Source organism: Sorex araneus, chromosome 5 (assembly GCF_027595985.1).
Source record: "Sorex araneus isolate mSorAra2 chromosome 5, mSorAra2.pri, whole genome shotgun sequence".
Taxonomy (NCBI): domain Eukaryota; kingdom Metazoa; phylum Chordata; class Mammalia; order Eulipotyphla; family Soricidae; genus Sorex; species Sorex araneus.
Window position 1 is genome coordinate 63,953,166 of NC_073306.1, and position 18,652 is coordinate 63,971,817.

General features: G+C 37.8%; 1 protein-coding gene and 1 pseudogene across 2 annotated transcripts in view; both read right to left on the bottom strand.

The window, feature by feature from the left end:
* The window catches only part of SLC44A5 (solute carrier family 44 member 5), a 386,145-nt gene that overhangs the window by 167,942 nt on the left and 199,551 nt on the right, over positions 1 to 18,652 (bottom strand). For both annotated transcript variants that reach the window (XM_055140401.1, XM_055140402.1), the window contains exon 2: positions 7,406 to 7,454. In XM_055140401.1, coding sequence (XP_054996376.1) covers positions 7,406 to 7,454 — 49 coding nt within the window. The remainder of the gene's footprint in view (positions 1 to 7,405; positions 7,455 to 18,652) is intronic.
* On the bottom strand, positions 16,178 to 17,072 carry LOC101556952 (60S ribosomal protein L5-like; annotated as a pseudogene).

Below are 18,652 nucleotides of genomic sequence, written 5' to 3' on the forward strand. Positions count from 1 at the left end.
AAATTATAGTATATTGAGATAGGGGGAACAAAAAGTCATCATGAACTACTCACTCATGCAGAACAGGATTTTGTTTTCCAAGAGAATTATAAACTAAATGACGAGATAATGCATGAGTCGCAAACACAAAAGAGATACCATGTGTAAGTAATCATGCATTTTGTACTACTAACAACAAAAACTACAGTATATTTTAGTAGAGGAAAAACACTGTAAGGCCAGGTCAGAGATGCAGGATATGTTGCGTGGAGATGCATCAAAGAATTTTAAGACTTTAAGAGGTAGTAAAGTGCCCTGCAGCACTTTATAATAATAATGTTTCATTACTAGAATTGGATAAAAAAAATCAACATATAATTAAAGCACAGATGTGCATGATCAGCCCATGTGGTTGAACCATAAGACTGTGATTCCCAGTCCAGCAAACAAACTTCAGTTCTAAACTTCCTGAATTTATTAGCCTACCTAAAGAGAAGGACAAGTGATGATCAAATAGGACTGTTTATGCAAGCACTCTTCCAAGAGTGCCCTAAGTCAAATAGACATGGCTCCAATATGAGGATCTTGCTCTGCTAACCAACACCACTTGCTAGCAGGATCAAATATCATTAGTCACTTCAACTCATACAACTTCTATGTACTGACTGTGCACTCATGAAGTAATGTTTTGGTTATTAGATTTGTCATCTAGTTTGCCTAACGGGAGCAACGAGCTGGTCATGAATAAAAGGCCTTCTTGGCAATTAAATTTCCCAATGTAATCGACTGCACTGACATTCTGATTTGATACATCAGTCTTTTGTGAACTTTGTTCGTGCCAGTCATTTTCCCTTGGTTGGAGGAATTCTACAGCAGCACTGACAAAAACAATTTTCAGATCTTGCAGAAATAGACAAGACTAGTTTTGCTCAACAAAGAGTTCAGAGAGAGTTAGGTAAAAATATTAACATAAATTTGTTGGGAGCTTTGAAAACTAAGGCACTGAGAGTTAATTTTTCAACACTGGGAACTCACTGGTGAAATATGAATGGGAGGGGAGACATCATCATGACTGTTATAGGTCTCCTATGAGCAACAATATATTTAGCAGAGTTCATAGCTTAAGGAACTAGCCAAACACCACATAATTAGAAGAGTATTATAGCAATGTAAAATACTCTGGAGGCACTAAGGAGGCACTGCCTTTCATTCTCAGGACAATGATGAGGATTTTCAAGATAAAACATTTCCCCAATCATACTTAAGATTTCTTATAAGAGTTCCCCTTTATTTTTATCATCAGAGGAACCCACATCAAGATGACAATGAAATAGCATCTCACATCAGTGAGAATGGTGCATATCAAAAATAGTAGGAATAATCTATGCTGGTAGAGTGTGATGAAAAAGGAACTTTCATCCACTGCTAGCGGGAATGTTGTCTGATATGAACACTGTGGAAAACAGTATTTGCCATATAACCCAGCAATTACACTTTGGGGCATCTACTCTCAGGACACAAAATACTCTCTCAGAATAACATATGCACACCATTACTCATTGCTGCACTCAGCACAATACTAAGCTATGGAATCAACCTAGATATCCAAAGACAGATGAATAGATTGTGAAGATGTGGTGTATATATATATATATGTATATATACATATATATACACACAATTTTATATATATATATATATATATATATATATATATATAGCAATGGAATACTATGCAGCTGCAAGGAACGATGAAATCATGCAATTTGCTGCAACCTGGAACTAGACGATACCATATTGAGTGAAGCCAGAAGAAGAAAGACAAAGAGAATGATCTTTTTATCTGTGGTATATGGAACACTGCATGAGGAAATGTATTGTAGTAAAATGTGGTTGCTTAGATCACTTTTTACCCTAGTGTTTAGAGAGAAGGACAGAAAAGGAAAGTATTGGGGGGAGTAGAGGGAGAGGCAGGAAGAGAATGTGAAGTAAGGGGTGAATAGGCATCAGGCCTTCAGTCATACAGGTGATATGTATGATATTTAAACTTATATACAAAACACAGGCTCAACAACAGTGGAAACATGAGGACTAAGCTGCAACCACTGAAACTGTAACTTGTCTGTCAAGTTGGCAGGCAGAGATGGGGCAGGGCTGGGCGTGGGGTGGGAATATGGGAACACTGGTGGAGGGAAGTTGACACTGATGTTGGGATTGGTGTTGAAATAGTATATGCCTAAAACTCAACTATTAAACTATCAATAACTTTGTAAATCACAGTTCTTAATAAAAATATTTTTTTAAAGATTCTCTTTATGTTTTACTTAAAATTAATGTAACAATATTGCAAATATATTCAGGAAAATATTTCTTACTTTCTGCTAAATATTCCTAGCGGGAAGTGTCATAAGCATCCACAAACGTAACATTCCAAACTTATACACATTTTCTCTACCCTTAAAACCCATCCCGACCCTTTCTCATGCATTCCCTACTTTGGTGAATGTAACCACACCCATCAAGTTATTAGGCATAATTATGCTAGAATCTTATGTCGACTCCCAACATATAATCAATCTGAAAACTATGTAGATTTTTGCCTCTTAGATTTATTCTCTCCTGGGGCCACTGACATACTGCAGACACATTATTTTTCACTGAATTACTTAAATAATTTAAGTGGTATCCAGTTTTCAGTTTTACTTCTGTACCTTGTAGTATAGCCTCAGTTTTGAAACTACAGTCACACTTCATTTTAAGTATCACTGTATCACAGTCACTGTCATCCCATTGCTCATTGATTTGCTCAAGCAGGCATCAGTAATGTCTCCATTGTGAGACTTGTTGTTACTGTTTTTGGCATATTGAATACACCATGGGTAGCTTGCCAGGCTTTGCCGTGCGGGCGGGATATTCTCAGTAACTTCCCGTGCTCTCCAAGAGAGACAGAGGAATCAAACCCGGGTTGGCTGTGTGCAGGGCAAACGCCCTATCCACTGTGCTCTTGCTCCATTTAACTAAGTATATAATATATCTTATATTTCAGGGCCTTTTCTAAATTCAGGATGTAAATTGATGAACAAACAGATAAGTCTGTTGAGTCTCATAAACCTGATATCCTAGATTAGACACTAACTAGTTAAGCAACATAGTGAATGAATAAAACAGATGTAGTAGTGGTAAACACTATTAAGATAAATGTGATTAAATGATGTGATAGAGAGTGGACTGAGTTGTCATGAAGGACCTGGAGCAAAGACAGAAAAGTACTAGATGAGAAAGACAACCAGTAGTAGAAAGGTATGTGCTTGATCCTACATCTTTCTCTTGAACTTAGTGTGGTGTGTCTGCTTTTTTCTGATAATCATCTCTTCTCACTTGTCTATGAGAATGAACCCCACCTCTAGATATTTCGATTCCCTTTACAGTGACAGGAAACAAATCAATGTGTCAACAAGAAGCAAATATGAGACCTGCATAAATTTAGAAGATAGCAGCGCATTATCACAATAATTTGAGAAGTCTCCTTGATAGCAGCTCTTCACAGAGTTCACAGCACCAGAAGAGTGCTTTGAATGTGTATTGCTTAAGGCAGAAGCTGAATTCTTCCCTCCGTGTGTTGTCACTAATCAGGGTTCCTGCATTTCACGATTGAAAAATACCTGATTTCTTTTAGTCCCACTTGTATATGAATCCCTTTTATAGTATGTTTAATAAGTACCTCTTCAGTCTTTCCTTAGAGTCCTCCTAATAAGGAATTTCCCACCTCCCCACACAGTTTCAGATAAAAATAATTGTATCTTATTACATGTTTCAGATATATTTCCTACTTTCTATAATAAGAGATGCAGCGCCATGAGGCTTGTCCATTTAATTAGTATGAATCATATGTCCTTTACCTATTTTGTATATAAAGAAGAGGGAAATAGGCAATTATGGGACATGCAGGCTTTCACTTCTATTAATCTGTCTACCTATTTCCATAGAATGATTTTTTTCCCCATAAAGGATCTTAAATGAAAAATTTAAAGCATCTAGGTGCAATAGTGTTATTAAAAATAGAAATTTAAAGTCTTGAAAGGAAATTCTTGATTCAAAGACTAATGTAGTTGCTGGCATTAAATTTATCGTAGGCTTTCTTCAAGTCAATATGCAAGGAGAACCATTGAATTTTACAAGTCTCCTTATCTAACAGAAGAAAGAATACCATTTATTAACATAGAGAAGCTTCTTATTTGTTCTGAATGAGAAGAGGAGCTTCTCATGTGACATCCTAGTTCTCATAAATTAATTTTTATCCTCTAAATAATGCTGGGTAGTCTTAGACATTTATAAACTTTAAAATTAATTTAATTCTAATAAATTTAATTTTAAAACTATTGAAAATAGGGACAAAGCATGAACACTGGGTAACCACTTTTCCAAAAGGGATTGGAATAACCCTTAAACCATAAAAACTTTCCTTTTTTAAGGAGAGAGAGAACAAAATGGAATACCTTGACACAGAGGCGGGGTGGGGTGAGGGGGAACGGGATCAGAGGGGGTGGGAGGGATACTGGGTTCATTGGTGGTGGAGAATGGACACTGGTGGAGGGATGGGTTCTCAAACATTGTATGAGGGAAACACAAGCACGAAAATGGGTAAATTTGTAACCGTACCCTCACGGTGACTCACTAATTAAAAAAATAAATTAATTAAAAAAATAAAAATAAAACAGCATAGAAAAAAATTTCCTTTTTTGGTCAACAAAATGGGGCAAAACCATAAACACCCAATTCCTAGTAGATGGGAACAAATGAGAACCTCTCATGAGGCACTGTTCCTGAGGATTTAGGATACTTGCTTCTGCTCTCGGATTGAAGAGGTGGGGAGCTATGCCCACATAATCACTGGTTCACCTTTGAAGGTCTTTGAGGTTCCTAAGGCATCACAAAAGATGCCTCTTTAAGCACATGAGAAAATGTTCAACATCACTAATCATCAGGGAGATGCAGATCAAAACAACAATGAGATATCATCTCACACCACAGAGACTGGCCCACAGCCCCAAAAACAAAAGCAACCGGTGTTGGCGTGGATGTGGGGAGAAAGGGACTCTGCTTCACTGCTGGTGGGAATGCCGACTGGTTCAGCCCTTTTGGAAAACAATATGGACGATTCTCAAAAAGCTAAAAATTGAGCTCCCATTTGACCCAGCAATACCACTCTTGGGAATATATCCCGGAGAGGCAAAAAGATATAGTAGAGATGACATCTGCATTTCCATGTTCATTGCCGCACTATTTACAATAGCCACAATATGGAAAAAAACAGAGTGCCCGAAAACAGATGATTGGCTAAAGAAATTCTGGTATATCTATACAATGGAATACTACGTAGCTGTCAGAAAACATGAAGTCATGAAATTTGCATATAAGTGGATCAACATGGAAAATATCATGCTGAGTGAAATGAGTCAGAAAAAAAGAGACAGACATAGAAAGATTGCACTCATATGTGGAATATAAAGTAGCTGAGAGGTACAAGCTTACAATGTTGCGATTTCTGGCAGATATTTCTCTGGACTTAGTTACTAAAATACAGAAATCCAAAACCGTGCGGCTGCTAGTGCGGCCTCTTGATCTCATATCTCTTCATTCTCAGCAATGAAAAACAAATTATCAAATGCTTTCCTTTCAGCAGGTCGACTTTAGGGGGGAGAAACTCCAAATCAATAATAGTGAATTTTTTGTTGAAATATTGAATGTAATCAAAGTAAAGTGAAAGTAAAGTGAAATTTACCAGTTACACATGTGGGGTGGGGACTGGGGAGGTAGGGGGAAGGGGGGAGGTATACTGTGATTCTTGGTAGTGGAATATGTGCATTGGTGAAGGGATAGGTGTTCGAGCATTGTATAACTGAGACTTAAACCTGAAAGCTTTGTAACTTTACACATGGTGATTCAATAAAAGAATAAAAAAAAATGCCTCTTTAAAAAAAAAAGATTTTCCTCACAGTGATTATCACTGTTGTTTAGACTTTACCTCGATTGTCAGTCATTAAAACCTAAAGAACTGAGGACAAAGCTCTCACCTCCTCCATCCTAGAACCACCAGATCTAGCTCTGAATTTTCTTTCAAGCTAGAGAAAGAACATCTATAATCTGTATTTTGCTATTGTCATTAATAGCAAATTGATGTTGAATCTATATCATACCTAGAGATCTCTTGAGGTCCATAGGCTAGGTTTAATTCTCATAAATTACTTACTATGAAGTGAATGCAAGTAAATTAATACAAGTAATCTTTATATTGAGTGAGTTTATGTATTAAATTATTAAAAGTGTTTATGATGAACTAAGGAGAAAATGAGAGAGATTACATATTAATTCTAAGAAAATCATTGGCATACCTTTGAATGCACAACCCAAAACAAATGACTTTGCTTTCACAAAATTAGAATAAAATGAACACACATTTGCTTAAATGTGAGATATTATAGGGGCATAACAGCAAATGCTAATATACATGCCTAGGGTTGACAAGTGCAAATAAGCATGCTGATCATCATATTAGACATACAACTATCAGATATCATTAGACATACATTCATTATGTCATGCAATACATATATGTCATACAATATGTATGTCATGCAATATGTACATATATGCAATATATCAGATATCATTAGACATATATTCTTTATGTCATACAATATATACAATATGTATATTCATTAGACATACAACTATCAGATATCAAAGTCAAAGCTAAGTAAAAACAGTTATCAATAGCATAAGAATCACTTAGTTTTTAGCCATTTTATGCCACAATCCCCATTTTTGATCAGCAGGAAGCCTTGGAAGGGAGGAAAAAATAATAAGAGAAACCTATGAATTATTGGATAATTCTTAAATGTCATACCAACACCATGAGAGAGAAACACCAGTTGAGACAGGTTCATATTCCCCTAGATAACTGTAAAGCCATCCTTAAGTGTACATGATGTATCAGAGAATGGATGGCTCTGCTTTTGGAATCTGAATAGCACAAACACCTGATGTGGATGAAGTTGGCATAGCAACTCTGCATTTGGAATAGTGAATCACAAATTAAACAGAGACATAAAACTACTCAAATGTGTGTGCTTCTATACAGAGTGGTTAAATCTTGTAAAGCATTTTTTGACTTTTCTTTGTGAGATATACACACTCTTTAGTGTAATAACTTAAGGCAGTTCATTTGCTAAATAGGTGGAAGATATTCATGACTCAGAGAAAGATTTATTCTCTGTATTTCCTTCAGTGTAAATAATGTGACACTCAGGCTTAAAATAAGTCATCCTCTCTTCCTCCCCAATAAAACACACAATTATTCATTGACCAGAAAATAAGCTTTCAGTGTTTGTTAAAATATATATCTCCAAGAAAAAGAATTGCTTACCTATCGACAACAGGCCCTGTAAAATTCGGATCAAATGTCTTTCTTTCACCTGCATTTAAAACAAAGATCTTTTACAAATGTAAGCCAAGGAAATTATAATAATAAAATATTAATAATGAAAATGCATTTTCTTTTTTCATAATTATATTGATGAATTCCATAATTACATTTGGGTTAGATAACTTCATTCTTTGTAAAATATTAGTTTTTATCAGTAAAATATCAGTTTTGTTTTAGGTGACAGCTCTCAATCCTTTTCCCTCTCTCAAACTAGAGAAGAAAGGTGGGGAAGAGGCTCGTTATTTTTTTTCTTTTTAAATAACGTAGGAGAACTGCTATTTGTTCAATCACTGATTAAGCTGATTGAATTGGGCATGAACTCCACATTGCTTTTTTTTTTTAATTGTACCACTGTGAGATAGAGTTACAAAGCCTTCATGTTTGAGACTGAGCCATACAATGATGGAACACCCGTCCCTCCACCAGTGCACATTTTCCACCACCCACATCCCAGTCCTCACCCTACCTCCATGACAGACAATTGCAGGGAAGAGTTTTAAGAACAATATTATATGTACCCTCTCATTGTCTTGAGCAACAGCATTATAGGTTATCTACAGAGTAGCAAAATCTGAAGCCCTACAAGTCTAAAAAACCATCCTAACATCTATCACCCACAAGTATTGCTGGGTGAAAGTGCAGTAGGTATACAGTGCAGTAGAGAAACCTGCATATACTGGTTCTCCTGTTTATCAGTTAATTACATCTACATTCTGAGAGTTGGGACTTCGAGTCACTGTATGCTATATGGTAAAAACAAGTCATTATTTTATTATAAATTTTATTCTTTTAATAACAAGGTTTATTGTATACTGAAAGGTTTCATGCAATCTAGGGAGATTCTACAGCTGTTCACTGTAGCATTATGATTGTATTACTCTCATCTAGCACTGAATGGCTTCCTACCCTCCTTCCCCACCATCCCTGTAATAAGTTCTACTAAGCCATTAATTGGAGTTTTCATTACTTGCATTTTTTTTTGGCTTTTCAGGTCACACCCAGCGATGCTCAGGGGTTACTCCTGGCTCTGCACTCAGGAATTACCCCTCAAAGTTCTTGGGGGATCATATGGGATGCCTGGGATCAAACCAGGTCAGCCGCAGGCAAGGCAAAGGGCTTCCCACTGTACTATCACTCCAGCCCCATTTGCATTTTTCTCCCCCCCCCCAATCCCACTACTCTTTTCCATCAACTCAAAGCCCATACCTTTCTCTAAGATTCATCTCTGTAAGAAAGCCTAGTCCTGAATTAAAGACAGAATTTCAAAAGAGAGAGGCCAAATGACCTCAGTGTCACCCCCAGTCTTACTGTACTCAGTGGGGAAATTAGGCTTGAGGACTCAGGAGCATCTTTAGTGTAATCACAAATGAAGGGAGGAAATAAAAGGCAGCAACAATCCAACTGACAATAGAAATCCAAGAGCCAGCCAGTCAATGACTATTCATCAAATACCCATTAACTGCTGAGAACTCCAAGGGAACACAGAAGATATATACATAAAACAGGAGGCTCCTATCTTGAAGACCTTACAACTGGTGGGGCAATATCAATATATCATCTCATTCCAAAATACTGTCTACTTTGACAGAAATCCATATGATACAAACAGACTGAAAACACTGTACATGGGGAGCGGGAGGGGGAACAGAAAAACTTGGAGAGAATAAGAAATATGAGAAACATGCCCATAGTCACTCAGTTGATAAATGACCTACCTGGGAGCATACACTATGCCTAGTCTTTCTACAACAGAACAGATGCTGCTGGTCATATCCTACAATACCAGCACTGGCTTCAACTCCATGGGAAGGATGTAAAATGTTTCCTATTGCAACAGTCTGTCTAAACTTGTGTCAAGTGCTCTGACACATTGTTAGCATCCTTTTCTATTAGCTTCTCTTCCTTAGACCACTTACAGATGAGGCACAGTAGGGTGAGTTAAGTTGCCCTGACCCATTCAAGAGATGAAGGCAAGATTGGAAGACAAATAGACCCCAAGGCCTGCACTCTGTTAGATGAGAGCACATTAGTGATTTCAGAGAAATTCCAGTGATAAATAAGAAGATGAGGCAGATTAAGATGGGTTAACAAATGACTATATGTCTGGTAAATATGCACCTTTTTTACATTAAAGATGGGCCCAAAAAATGGTATATAACTATCTAGGCTGGCTTCCAATTTTAGTGTTATTTGTACCTTACCAAGAGAAAAAAAGCAGACTGCAGTGAAAATGAAATGCTATTGTCAGATCTGTCTAAAAAGCTGACATTTTCTGATTGTAAATTCTGGCTGCCTTATAATTCAGTTAAAAATATACTGAAGCCACAGTCAAAATGATAAGATTTAGCTGATTCCAAATAGTAATGACAGCTGGAAAGTGATGACTTCAGCCTGCCCATGTGCTGGCAGAATTCGTATTGTCATGCAAATTTTTTATTTCCTGAAATCAATACAGGGCATCGCTTTTATGGAGGCTCTAACACACTCTAATTGCATCTCTGGAATAAATAGACTGAGGGTCCAGCTAAGTGAAAAAAGCCACAATGCTACCCATCATACAGCCTAGCCACTTGAATACAATTCATATTTCTCTGTTCAAAAATAAATACAATTTAAATTAGGTAATCATTTTAAAAGATTCTAAGTTCATGTGACTCTGATTATTTAAATTATTATGACAACAGAATCAGAAAAATAACTCTAAAAGATAGCAACACATTTGTTATTATAGTTAACAGCTTGCACTGTGTTCATACAATGCAATTTTCTTTCCTAGAAATAATCTGTAAAGATTAAGGGAAACAGTCCAGGTAATTAATTCAATTCATGGGTGCAGATTTCACATGACTCTATTGAATACAAATGGCATGATAAAGCAGCCAGTCATGCTTATCTTATTTTCTTTAAAACCTATCTGTTTGTCAGGGAAAAAGACAATATAATTACCATTGATTGATCCATTTTAAAAATCAAAACCCTAAACATTTGCCTTTATTCCTTGAGGTATATGCTGATTCCTACAGAGAATCTACTGCTATTTAGAGAACAAAATGGGATTAGATGTGGGATAAATAAAATATTGTTTAACTTAAAGCAGAACTCTTATAAATGAGAAGGTCAGAGAACTTTCCAACAAACGTGGAAAAATAGCATAGTGCAAAATTAATTCTTGTTTCAACACTCAACAACAGGCAATGGAGAACTGCTAATAAATACTTATTTTACTTTGTTTTACAGACACTGTTTTTTACATTTACAAAACTTTCATGTTCGGGTTTCAGTCATACAATGATCGAACACCCATCTTTCTACCAGTGTACAGTTTCCGTCACCAATGTCCCCAGTATCCCTCTCAGTCCCCCAGTCCCACCCTTCCCCCTGCCACTATGACAGGCAGTTTCCATCTTACTCATTCTCTGCTTATGGGCATTATGATTTGCAATACAGACAATGAAGCCATCGCCGTTAATCCTTTATCTACTTTCAGCACACATCTCCCATACAGAGCAATCCCTCCAAACATCATTGACTTAGTGAACCCTTCCCTATCCCAGCTGTCCTCTCCCCCAGCTCATAAGGCAGACTTCCAACTGTGAAGCAAACTTCCTGGCCCTATCTCTACTGTCCTTGGATGTTAGTCTAATATTATGATATTTTATATTCCACAAATGAGTGCAGTTTTTTATTGTATGATCATAGAGGGATTTAAAAATGAGTATGGAGAGATTTCTTCCAAGAGGGATTTCCAAGTCTAAAAAGAAATTAAGACAAATAAATCTTACAAGAGAGCAACAAGCTGCTGACCTGACTCTGGACCCCGCCCAGGCTGAACTTCATATCTGAGGCACCTTGGAGGGGGGCAGGTAGAGGGACTCCCCTGTCCCAACAGAGCCCCGGCAGCTGGAAACCTCCAGAACTCAATCGCCACCATCCTCATGGCCAATCTGCACAGGCTTAGATGAGCCTAATTCATGAGTGAATCTGCTGAAAACTCAGTTATTCGAGTTTTGTGACTGAAATGTCCAGGCTTGCATGGAGTCATGAATGGGCTACCTCCTCCCATATCCTTGTGCTTCCAGAAACTGGCAGTCACACCCATGAACTTCCCTGGCACCATATAAACTCATTAACAACCATGATCCATAGACTGACAAATAAATCTGTGAAGAAAGCAACAAGCTGCAGACATGCCTCCAGCCCCAAAGTCACCATCCAGTTAAAAACTTAGCTCTAGCTCTATCAACCTGTTTAAAATTTTGATAGCATGGCATGTAGGGCATTTACCTTGCACATGGCCGACCCGAGCTCAATTCCTCCGTCCCTCTCGGAGAGCCTTGCATGCTACCGAGAGTATCCCGCCCTCACGGCAGAGCCTGGCAAGCTACCCATGGCGTATTCGATACGCCAAAAACAGTAACAAGTCTCACAATGGAGACGTTGCTGGTGCCCGCTCGAGCAAATCAATGAACAACGGGATGACAGTGCTACAGTGCTGGAGTGACATCTCATACCTCTACATCACTGATATACCAGAAGTAGCATGCCACATTGGATGGGGTATAAAATAGAGGGCAACTGATATTAATTTAAATATATATATATGAGACTTGTTGTTACTGTTTTTGGCATATGGAATACGCCATGGGTAGCTTGACAGGCTCTGCCATGAGGGCAAGATATTCTTGGCAGCTTGCTGGGCTCTCCGAGAGGGGCGGAAAAATTGAACCCGGGTCGGCTGCATGCAAGGCAAACTCCCTACCCGCTGTGCTATACCCACTGTATAAGTCTCACAACGGAGACGTTACTGGTGCCCGCTCAAGCAAATTGATGAGCAACGGGATGCCAGTGACAGTGATACAGTATTATATATATATATATATACACATATATACATATACATATACATATACATATACATATATATGAGCACACAAGGCTCAACCTGTAACAGCATATCAGTAAATCTCATATACACGGACTTAATGGTTCCTGGCTGAGATTCAACAATCTTCACACACTTTCACCTAAGGAAACTTTAATCATTTTTAGCAGATTATTCATGATAAGCAGTAGCACTGTAACAATGTAGCACTGTTGTCCCGTTTTTCATCGATTTGCTTGAGTGGGCACCAGTAACATCTCCATTGTGAGACTTGCTGTTACTGTTTTATTTAAAAAAAAATAAGCAGTACAAAATAAATAATTTAGGGCCTGATATTGGGGTAGGTTGAGGAAAGAGGAATTTGAAATACTGGTGGTAAGAAGCTGCAGTGGTGGTGGGGTTGATATTGGAACATTGAATGTAATAAATTATTGTGAATTAGTTTATAAAATAAAAATTTTAAATTAAAAAAACTGAAATAAAAAATAAATACATTAAGGAACTATGTTCTTCCACTATTTCTTACATAAAGATGTCCATTCCACATAAAATAACATGAGGCTGACACTCAAAGACAGTAGACACAAGGGCCAGGACTATTGCTCCATAGTTGGAAGCCTGCCTCATGAGCTGGGGGAGAAAGCAGCTAAAATAGAGAAGGCATCACTAAGTCAATGGTGGTTGGAGGGATCGTTCAGAATGGGAGATGTGTGTTTCTTTATCTGGAAAGCAGATAAAGGACCAAACATGATAGCCTCTCAGTATCTATATTGCAAACCATAATGCCCCAAAGCAGAGAGTATGGGGGAAATTGTCTGCCATAGAGGCAGGGAGAGATTTGGGGTTGGGGGATAATGGGGACATTGGTCTTGGAAAATGTGCACTGGTGGAGGGATTTTGTAACTGTAGCTCACGGTGATTCAATTAAAAAAAAAAAAAGATGTCTATCCCTACTAGTCTGCCCAGCAGACATGACTTTTCAAAATGTTTGAAAATAAGACCAATAAGAATAATCTTCCTCTAATCAGACTTGTTTCTGACCATCTTTCACTACAAATTTTATCTTCTAGCAAGTCAATATTGCTATAGCTCCCCTCCAAAATCATGTATTTTACACAGACCCCATTGTAAAATTCCCTCATTGCTCTTTCAGCAATGGCTAATGGATATTTACCAAGAATGATAAGGAAAAAAAAATTACTGACCACTCTGCTAGCGTGGGAACCCACTTTGATTGGAGACCAATGTTGAGCACTCATATATAAACTCTTTTACAAGTAGCCAATTTCATTTGTCTTCAAAAATAGAGAAACTTTTATCGTTTGTTTTGCTGCACTAGTTAACTATACCATAAGGCATTTGTTTATACACCGAGGCAGACTGAATACTGGTTTCTCAGAGATACCTATATCCTAAATCCACAAATTTACAAATATTACTTAACATAACAAAGAGGCCTTTGCAGATCAGATAATTCCCAAGTATCTAGATGACCCTGATGTAGGCAAAACACTCCTTAATGACGAAGTAAGTGAAAGACCAATGAGTCTGAGGGGGGAAAGATGACATTGCAAGAAAGGTCAGAGCTATCGTGTTCAATCTACACGATAGCCACCCCGTACCTCCATTGCAATCCACAACACCCAAAAGGAGAGAGAGAACAAAAGGACAAAAGGGAATGCCCTATCACAGGGGTGGGTGGGGGGGCAGGATGAGGGACTGGGAGAGACCCTGGGGCCACTGGTGGAGAAGAATGGGCACTGGTGGGGGGATGGTATTCGAGTATTGTATGACTGTAACATGAGCATGAAACTCAGTAACGGTACCCTCATGGTGACTCATTAATAAATTTTTAAATTTTTTTAAAAGATATGGAAATAAGAAAAAAATAAAGGTCAGAGCAATCCCACATGAAAAAAGTTCGATTGACCTCTGCTTGCTTTAAAGGTGCATGGGGGTATGTGACAAGGAATGTGGCTGTCTCTAGAAACTGAGAAAGTAATAAAATGATTTCTTTCCTAGTCTCTAGAAAGGATGCTGTCCAACTGATTTCAGCCCAGTGAGATATGTTTTGGGTTTCATTCAGACCACCAGAATTTTAAAACAACATGTGCTTTTAAACCACAACACTTGTGGTTATTCATTAAACAAGTAAGCTAACATACATAACTGTTTTTTTTTTTTACAGGCTTGCAGACTTTTGTGACTACATTTCAGTCACACAATGTTTGAGTAGCCATCCTCCACCAGTGCCCATTCTCCACCACCAATGTTCCCAGTATCTCTCCCGCCGGGCTGGAGCGGTAGCACAGCGGTTGGGCGTTCGCCTTTCACGCAGCCAACCCGAGTTCGATTCCTCCGCCCCTTTCGGAGAAACCGGCAAACTGCCGAGAGTATCGAGCCTTCGCGGTAGAGCCTAGGACGCTACCCTTGCGTATTGACAGTAACAATAAGTCTCTCAATGAGGGACGTTACTGGTGCCCGCTCGAACAAATCGATGAGCAACGGGATGACAGTGATAGTGATCCCTCCCACCACCTCATCCCCTCCCACCCCTACCTTTGTGGCAGGCACATTCCCTCTTACTCTCCCTCTCGGGTTTTATGGTTAGACACATAACTATTACCCTTACCGGATAATGATTCTGTGAATGGAAAATAGGTCTTAGATATTGTCTATTTTGGTGATTGGCCTATATGTAATAGGCACGCAATAAATGTCTGCAGTGTCAATTTTAAAAGAATCTCCCAAGTACCACTTGGTCCTCCAAGCAGCACCAGGAATGATTTCCCTAATTATTGAGTGGCAAGTGCCCCTGAGAACTGCCATATATGGTCCCAAACAAAAAAAAAGTCAATAAAATTTGAACAAGTAAAAAATCCATATCTTTTACTATTTTACTTTTTTCTGGTTTGGGGACCATCTCTCTTAGGTTTCTTTTCCAGTGGTACTCAGAACTATTCCTGGTTCTGTGCTCAGAGATCATTTCTGGTGGTGCTGAGGAGACAATCAAGAGTGTCAAGAATTGAAGCAGGGGTCAGCTACATGCAAGGCAAAAACCTTATCCACTGGACTATCTCTCACAACTCTAAATTTGAATTATGAAAATACAAATAAGAGAACAAACTTATATCAAACGAATCCTTTTAGATAGATTTCTCTTCCATGGGGTTGCCACTCCTGCCAGTCTTCAAGGCTTACTCCTGGCTTTGTGCTCAGGAATTTCTCCTGGCAGTGCTCAGGGGGCCATATGAAGTTCTAGAGATCTAACCTAAACTGGCTGCATGTAAGGCAAGTGCCCTGCCTACTATACTATCTCTCCGGCCCTAAAATTTCAACTTGAATTAAAGGAAGGTTAGAGGACTCCTTGAATTTCAATTATGTAAAAAACTACTATCTTAGGCTGGATTCTTGTCTTTCATGTGGCCAACCTGGGTTCATTCCCTGGTAACCCATATGGTCCTCTGACTCGCATCATGAGTGATACCTGAGGACAGAGCCAGGGGTAAGCACTCCCCACCCCATCACCCAATTTCTCTCCTTACTATAACCAACACTAATTCAATATCTAATCAATAATGTTAAAAGTTAACATAAGAAGTAAGCAAAACAAAAATCCCATACTGGTGAATAAAAACTGCGAACTGAAAACAGTATCAAAAGTTATCTTTACCACCTATAAGTTTAGGAGAATTAATTTTTCTCTCCGAAGTACCATCTTGCCATCAAAATGATAAGTAGTAACTTTTTTTTTCACTGCTTGGTCGATATATTTCTTACTGTCTTTAACCAAAATCTCCATTTAAAAAAATCATGATTTGATCTTGCCTTTAAGCAGCTAGCTCCTGAGCTCTGAGGAAACTTGCTTTCTTCTGAGCTACCACAATCTTCTGGGTAAGAGTCATTTTGGTATGGTTCCATCTCTTCTTTTTAATTTCCCTGTTAGGTTTCTTCTCATAGAAAGAGTTGGCCTGTATAACCACATGAGCTTTCTTACATATCTCCTCTATCATGTCTGGATTATGTTGTTCTTTATGTTTTGAGAAAAGTGTTTCTTGTAGGCATCTTCATCTTCTTCCATTAGGTAATGCATATATACTCAGCAACATTCTGCCCCATAATGTTTCTGATGTACTTCTGTGCTGAATTCCTTACTTTCTGAGTTATAGCCAGGAGATTATTTGGTACTGTGAGGAACAGATAAACCTCCATCTGAAGTTCCTTTTGGGGCCACAAAAAAATTTTGTTTTCAGTAGTAGTTCTAGTAAGTCCTGCATCGAAATAGCAGGTGAAGGCACCAGGTTTTCCATCAATGCTTTCCATGTTATATTCTTCTCCAGGACCTCCACTTGGACCTGACAAATCTTGTCCATGCCAAATCTATTCAGAAGCCTATGCACCAGCACCATGCCAGTACAATATGTTGCAGCACAATTTGTCAGGCCAAGCTTCACCCATATTTTGTAAGTTTATGAGCATAAGCTGCACAAACTAGCATATCTCCTTCTATGCAACAGGTAATCTGGCAAATGACGTCTCTGTTGGTTACATGTACTATCATCCCATATTTTGGTGTGCTGTATTTATTTTTTCTCCTGGATTACCAAACATTTTCAAGCATAGTAATTGGTTTATTCCCTCTCACCGTCTTCTAAGTTTCATTTGTTATCTGTTGAAATATGCCTTATTCTTGAGGCATATTTTCATAAACCCCATCTTGTGGAACAGAGACCACCATCTATGGCTTGACACAGACAGTGTAGTCGCAAATAAATTTTAAAAATTCAAAGGAGGAAAACAATTTCTCCTTCAGGATGACCACCAAGCGGGGAAATAGTATATATAAATGATTATTTACATATCTCATCAAAATATATTATAAGGGATTCACGCAGCCCAATATTAATTAAATTGCCACAGTGACATAAGTGATAACATTAGTAAAATTTGTTATGACTAAGCAGGATATGAACTTTATGAAACAATTTTTGGGAGGAAAATGTTTAAAGCAAAGAATAGGTCACATGAAAAAGCCAGACAAAAGGTAGCAAACTGCCATAGCTGGAGGAAGAGATATGAGAGCAGTTAGGAAATGAAGCTATCAGGAATTATCAAGAGTTAGATTAGGATTTACAACAACTCTCAGTCCTTTTGAGAAAGTAACTGCCTTGTCACATTTGTTCTGTTTAATGGAAAGGAATAGGAAAGTTAAGGTAGGGGAACCTATAAGAAGACTAATGTCATATTCCAGACATAAATGATAGGAACTGACTGAGGCTTTATCAGTGAGAAAGGCTATGGCCATTCCAGAGCAGTACAGAGCAATATATTTTTATGGCTATGAGAAAAAGGACACGGTATCATGCTTCATCAGCCAACGACAGCAACAACCCATGCAGAAAATCATGTGTATTACAGAAACTCATCTTGGGTAAAAATATGACCTCACATTGGACATGGCAAGATTAATGGAAATGCAAATGACAATCTTTCAGCATTGCTTCAAAATAAAAAAATAAGTACCATATCATAAGACCTCATGGTGATGGTTTTGCTCCTAGTCTGAGTAGTTTCCTAAACACACTGGATGACAAAATATCCTGTTATAACCAGAATACCAAATATTCTGCTTTAAGAAATTTTTTTTCTCCACAGAGAATAAGAGGAAAAAAGGAAAATGTCTGCCATAGAGACAGGCTGAAGGGGCGTGAGGAAAACTGGGGTCATTGATGGAGGAAAGTGAATATTGGTGAAAGGATGGGTGCTGGAACATTATACTACTGAACGTCCATTATGAGAAACAGATGTAAATTTTTATCACACAGTAATTAATTTTTTAATTATTTTAAAATTAAAGTCATCAGCTTGTGTTTTCTAATATTTACTCTAGCCATATTTGTATTTTATTGCTCAACATAAGGCATTCAAAAATACTCATCACAGTAATAATTTTTTTAAATGCAAAAAGTCAAGACAAAAATGTTTTACTATCATAGGGTGGTTCCTGAATAGTTCACAGTATCATTTGATATAACATCCCTTACAATGAAGATTAAACAATCATCAGTTAGAATTAATAGCGTAATGACAAAAACAAAGAGAGAAGAAAATATTTCACCATCTCCACTGAAGAGGCAAAATAAACATACATAATGCTCTCAGGTTTTTTCTTAATAAACTTATTTTATAGGCAGTGCAGAAAGAGGCACATTTAGTGGGCATCGAAATGTGCTTCTGAAAAAACTGATTTTTCTTGACTACAGTGACAAAGCAGTAAATTTATACTATAATATAGCTATGAGTTA